This window comes from Elgaria multicarinata, chromosome 3 (assembly GCF_023053635.1).
Source record: "Elgaria multicarinata webbii isolate HBS135686 ecotype San Diego chromosome 3, rElgMul1.1.pri, whole genome shotgun sequence".
NCBI classification, from domain to species: Eukaryota; Metazoa; Chordata; class Lepidosauria; order Squamata; family Anguidae; genus Elgaria; species Elgaria multicarinata.
The window spans coordinates 64,355,152-64,361,151 of record NC_086173.1 but is presented as its reverse complement, the minus strand read 5'-3'; the positions used below and the strand labels follow the sequence as shown (position 1 = coordinate 64,361,151).

At 44.3% G+C, this 6,000-nt stretch overlaps 1 protein-coding gene across 3 annotated transcripts in view; it reads right to left on the bottom strand.

Annotated features, from left to right (window-relative positions):
- Positions 1–3,135: 3,135 nt before the first annotated feature.
- The window catches only part of WDR83 (WD repeat domain 83), a 37,894-nt gene continuing 35,029 nt past the window's right edge, over positions 3,136–6,000 (bottom strand). For all 3 annotated transcript variants that reach the window (XM_063120519.1, XM_063120521.1, XM_063120520.1), the window contains exons 8-10: positions 5,712–5,820; positions 5,194–5,308; positions 3,136–3,728 (exon numbers count right to left, since the gene is read on the bottom strand). In XM_063120519.1, coding sequence (XP_062976589.1) covers positions 3,576–3,728; positions 5,194–5,308; positions 5,712–5,820 — 377 coding nt within the window. In that variant the 3' untranslated portion in view covers positions 3,136–3,575. The remainder of the gene's footprint in view (positions 3,729–5,193; positions 5,309–5,711; positions 5,821–6,000) is intronic.

Sequence of the window (6,000 nt, the reverse complement as noted above, 5' to 3'; positions counted from 1 at the left end):
CTCTGAACCAGAGAGACAATGAGTAAAGGTGGCACCAATGGTGGAGCATTAGGGGCCAAGGAATCCTGGTGGATGCTGGGCTCCTGCTGGAGTGTGAACCTATGCAGGTGCTCAACCATGCCAAAACCCTGACATCAAGACTGCCTGGTTGTACTGAGTGCCATCTACCACGTTCACCGCACTCTGCTGCCTTCCTAGCACAAGGAATGGAACAAATGGGTTGGATCCAGGATCTGCCTTCCATAAGAGGAAGGTCCCTCTGCCTGAATATTGGGGTGTCTCCCTCCCCGCCTACCACAACTAACCCCATTTAGTGTGGTCCCCTGAGTAGCATTTTCAGAGGGCTGTCGGGACTAGCTGTCATCAGAAGAAGATGGCAGTGACGTCTACTTCTGTTAGTGCTGTTGATCCAGCGTAAATCTGGATCCAACCTAATATCTGATTTCTTTCCAAGTTTAAACTGACTAGCAGGTGGCCATAGGAATGGTATAGAAAACAACAATCCTGCCAGCATATCTGTACTGCAGAGGGAAGACTTTAAAATTAATTGAATGCCTATCATCAACACCACTTAGACTTCTACTGCCTTGTGTTACAACATCCCTTGTTTATCTCTCTCAATAAAATCAAGCACTGACATGTCGAAAGACTTCTGGTTTGCCAAACCTGTAAAGCCGGTTCAAACAATGTGGCAAAACATGTGCACCTATCAGCATGTGACACAAGGCACTGAGCTGTCCAGTTGTGTGACCTGTGACTGAGTTCCACCCCCATCTCCTTGTGTGTTGAGATACACAAGAGCTGTGGAGCCAGGATTACAGTCATGGAGCAGAACGTGGGCAAACCAGGTTCAGATCATGAAACTCTCTGGTTCACCTGGGGCAAGTTATTATTAAAAAAAAAGCAGGAAAATGCTTTACTTCATTCTCTGTAAAACAATTTAACACAATGGAGAACAATCAACAAAAGCATTAGATGGGAGATGAGATTTCTTACAAAACAGTAACTTCTGCTAATAGGTGAGAAAAACAGTTTCATCATGTAGACTGGCCACTTGTGCAGTGCCAAAAAAGAGGAGACAGAAATGCCTAAAATGTGCATTTGCTAATTTATAGCTATAGGCAAATTAGTTATAATGGAATCTAAATAGAAATATTATCTCAACACTGTAAGCAAGGCTGGTGACCTGTGTGCCTGCTCAGGCTGCTGTCCAGGCTAAGTGTTGATGGTCAACTTCAAAGCCCCCTTCTTACGGTCCTTTATCTATAGACTGGATTTGGACTGGGCAGCCTGCTTTTCAATTAGAGGATACTTTCAAATAGAGGACTGTCCTCTGTAAAGGACACATGGCCACCCTACTTTCTAAGTATTGAAGAAGCAATTGTAGATGAGAAACAGAAATTAAGTCATTGAAATGTAGTTGCTAATAGAACAGAGGTAAATGAAAATCCATTTGTTTGTTTTTTACTAGAAGTTTAGTTGGCCTTCCATAAATGATAGAAAGGGACACCAATAAAACTGACACTATCATAATGCTATTACACAAAGCTATGGTGTGACCTCACTTGGAATATTATGAACAGTTCTTTTCAATAAACCTGAAAAAAAGTTATTAAACAACTGGAAATGGTGCAGAAAGGGAAACTCTCCATACGGTTATAATGTTTGGGGCTTTTTAGCTTAGAACAAAAGATGAGTATAGGAGGATGTGATAGAAGAGTATAAAATTCTATATGATGTGAAGAAAGTGGATCTGGAGAAAAACATCTTCCTGTCTCTTAAGAATCTGTGTCATTCAAAGTAGCTGAACAATGGGAGACAGAGGGCAGATTAAAGTACTTCTTCACCCAGCATACAGTAGAACCATGGAATTTGCTACCGCAAGATGTAGTGATGGCCATAAACATGGACAATTTTGAAAAATTAGACAAATCCGTGGAGGATAAAGCTTAGAAATTACTACTAGCCACTGGGGCAATTTATTCCTAGTATTAGAGGCAATATGCCTCTCTATACCAGTTGCAGGAGGAAACAAGTTGGAGTGCACTATTGTACTCATATCCTACTTGTGGGCTTCCCACAGGCATCTGGTTGGCTGCTGTGCAAACAGAATGCTGAACTAGGTGGGCCTTTGGTCTGATCCAACATGGCTCTTCTTATGTTCTCTTCTGATAGAGAAGGAGATTGAATGCTGGCCAGTAGGCATGGACACACAAGATAGGTGTAGGGTTCATAGGGCAAGAGAAATATTTAGCCATGCTGGATCAGATCAAGGGTCCATCTAGTCCAGTATTCTGTTCACACAGTGCCAAGGAAAGGTGACCTTTTTTTAATTGTACCATGAAACAGCGTTCCAACTATATAGCTCCAAACATAAACATCGGAAGATTTGAATCTGTTGCTCCTAAACCTTGTATTATCCATACGACACTACTATCACCAATTCCTCCAACTTCTCAGGGAAACTGAGCTGGCTTTTTCCTATATACTAAGGCTAGGCAACCTTACCAGAATGGGTGGCTGCTTGAGTGGGCAGGGCTGGTGGCAAGTGGGGCCAGGACACACAACACACCTACTAGCAGCAGGGTAACAGCAATCTTGAACTGGATTGTGGGAGTGGGTGGGTAGACTTTAACCTGAGATTCTGATCAAGATAACCTTCATGAAGAGATAGATTCCGTTCCCCACCACCCAGCTGGGCAGTGAGGAAAAGTGGGCCTCTTGAATACAGCAAGCTGCAAATATGAGATATACATCAACATGGCCCATAGAATCCCTAAGGAGAACCTGAACATCTTGATGAGATATCAGCAAGTCAGCATTTTCTAGCTATTGTGCAAGGCTAAAGTCATACATAGGATGAATGAACTCAACAACCTGATCTGACCAGTTTCACACACTCCTGTGGAAAGAAAAAAATGCTTCCTTTCTTGCTGCGTCACACTCAAGAAGCAACTCAATTTCAAGGGACTCGAGAAGAGAAACTGGGCCTCCCTCATTTGTTTCTTTTTGAGGCTATCTTGTTGTCATATGACCCTTTTTTTATTAATGGAGTGTTCAGAGCAGTACTTGCCCAAACTTAAAACCACTGCCTGTGCTCTCTTGCACAGATCAAACTCAAGTACAACAAAGAAGCATACAATGAGAGACTGCACCTGCATACCGCTTTAATTATATTCACACAATTAATAGGACGGTTGTCCCTTGACTCAAAACAAAGATATTCACTCCTTGGTAGCATCACCTAAGGGCAGAACTCATCTCAAGAAGGAATGTTTTACTTGAACCAATGTTTGTAGTACTAGTACATGGAACTGACTTGCACAGTGCCATCCCAGAAAGCTAGGAAGCCTTTAGATCCTACTAGCTCAGGGAACATCCAGAGGAAAAAGCCCTTCATCAATCAGGCTGGTCCTTCTGAAGATGAAAAGTCCAAGTGATGCTTGTTCCTAACCCAACATCACACTCCTTCCTGAAAGCAGTGTTCACAATTCTGCGCACTCCTGAAGACAGGTATGTCAGAGGATTCCATCTCCTACATCGATAGTTCTCTACTTGGACAAGGCCAATGAAAATCAGGAAGGTGCCCCTTCCTCAGCCACATAAGATTCTTCCCTCCAGAACTGGACATGGCCCTCTGCAGCAGTGAGCAGGCAAGTCTCGGTTGGGTGGAAGGACAGAGACTGGACTGCAGCTTTGCTGACAGGCAAGGCCAGGGTGAGGGACCCCTGTGAGGACAGAGAACAAACTGTAGACATAAGAAACATAAGACCCACAGAGTGTAGAGACTACGTGTACCCCATCCATACTGCAACCACCCCCACTTTGGCCAAGAAGGGGACAATGTGACTACTAAAGCTATAGTAGGTTCAAAGAAAAAGTAATTGTCCTCATCAGAGGGACCACCTCCCACCACCCTTGTGAAAAGCACAATTTTGTAAGTAGGAGCCTTGTGAAATTTGAAGGATCTTACATGGAGGCCAGCTGAATCCTTTATCCCTTCAAGGCCAACTCATAACACTGGCATGGTGTCCCAGTGACTAGAAAGGAGACCAGGAGATGCACAACCATAACACCAGTGACTCAACAGGATGAGAAGAGCAGACTATGGTCACTTAGGGCTGGATCCAGCTTTGTTCTTGCGCCAATAGAAAAGGTACCACTGACAGAACGGGGCTTCCTGCTTCATACTCTCCAAATCTGCTCCAGAGGCGGTGGGTGGGGGTGAGCTGCAGAGGGAGGGGGGAGGATGTGGAAGTCCCATTCTGGCAGCAATATGTTGTTGTTTCGCAGGTGCAGCAACAAAGCTAGATCCAATCCTTAGTACTGGAATGAGCAACATCAGGAAGGAACAGTCCAAGTTTTGTGAAATGGGAAGAAATGCCAGGCAGTGCATGAATCTAACATTATTTTCCTTGCACAGAGATAGAGTTGCAGCAAATGTTAGCCCTACATCGAGTAGACCCATTGAAATGAATGGAATTTCAGTGAGACTAACGTTGGAGACAGCCCAAATAATTGCACTTAGCTTCAAGGCAAATAAGCAGGTTTCAAGGACTATATGACAAATTTCAGAAATAGAAAGTGCTCTGTAATCCACTATTGCTTAACTTTTATTTAGCTCCTCAATTAAAATTGTTTTGTGTAATTTTGCTGCCTCTCTGCTGTGTTAATTTTGCTTCTCTGCTTATGCTTTTAGCAATCACATTCAGGCAAGTGGCTCAGATCTAAACAGAAAAATTGCTGTTCCTGTCCTCAATTAAAATTCTTGGGGCGGGGTATCCGTTGCTTGCTTTATTCTCCAAGGTTAAATATTCATTCTCCAGACTGAGGCACTAGGGCTGTTCACACAACACACTAACCCACACTCAGTGGTTGAGTGTGGGTTATTTTGAACCATTGTTGTTGTTTTTTCTTGAACTATGTGCCATGTTATCTGAATGCAGCCAGTTCACACTACATGGTTAACAGGCCACCCTGGCTGCATTCAGACAACATGATAACACACTCTGCGGAAAATGTGCTGTGTTCAGACAACATGCTAACCCATGGTTCAATAAATAGCCCACAGTTCAAAACAACCCACACTTAACCAGTGAGTGTGGGTTAGCATGCCGTGTGAACAGCCCCACTGAGAAGTCACATGCCTGCTCAAGACGAAAGCTCTTCATTTTCCCAGGCCATTCTACTCACCTCAACCAGGTCCCAGAAATACACCTTCCCATCCTCGGAGCAGCTCCCAACATGTGTGTCTCTCTCACTCAGGCAGCAGTCCATCTTGTAGGTTGCATTTTTGTGACCTGTATATCTGAAGAGGTCATTGGGGGAAATGGGAGAAGAATGAGGGGAATGCCTCTGGTCATCTCAGCCAGCTTTTCTCCATCAGCCTACCTGAAGTTACTACCAGTCGCTGGCAGAGTAAGAATACAGGTAAGGGCCCAACAAAGGACCAGAATTACACAGGTTGAGATAAGACTGGGTGTGTGATTCATACCCACGGAGCAGCATTATGAAATAGATATGCATAGAGCTCTCTGCCGTACAAGTCTCTCTTTCCCTGCAGGTATTTTTATGTGTAGACACACACTAATTCGTTTGGAATGCTTAGATCCAACCCTAAGCACTGAGGAACAGTCACCTTTTCTAATTGCTATGCTCAGATGGGAATAAGGGAAGCATCAGCCATAGGAATGAATCACTGTATTGCTTACTCTCCTAGCAGCTCCCCTGTATCCTTGTCCAACAGTCGCAGTGTGGAATCCAAGCTGGCAGCCAGGGTGCATTGGCCATCTTTGCTGAAACACACACAGGTGATGGGACCTAGAATGAAAACAGGACTCTGTGACTTCAAGCAAAGTGCATGCATGTCTGGGTAGATGTGTCTGGGAGAGCAAGGGGCTGGGCAATGGCCTTTGCAACCTCCTCCTAGGGCTGACAAAGGAATCCAAAGGAAGAAAGCAAGGGATCGTGGCTTGCAGGGATCAAATGCAAGCCTAGAGG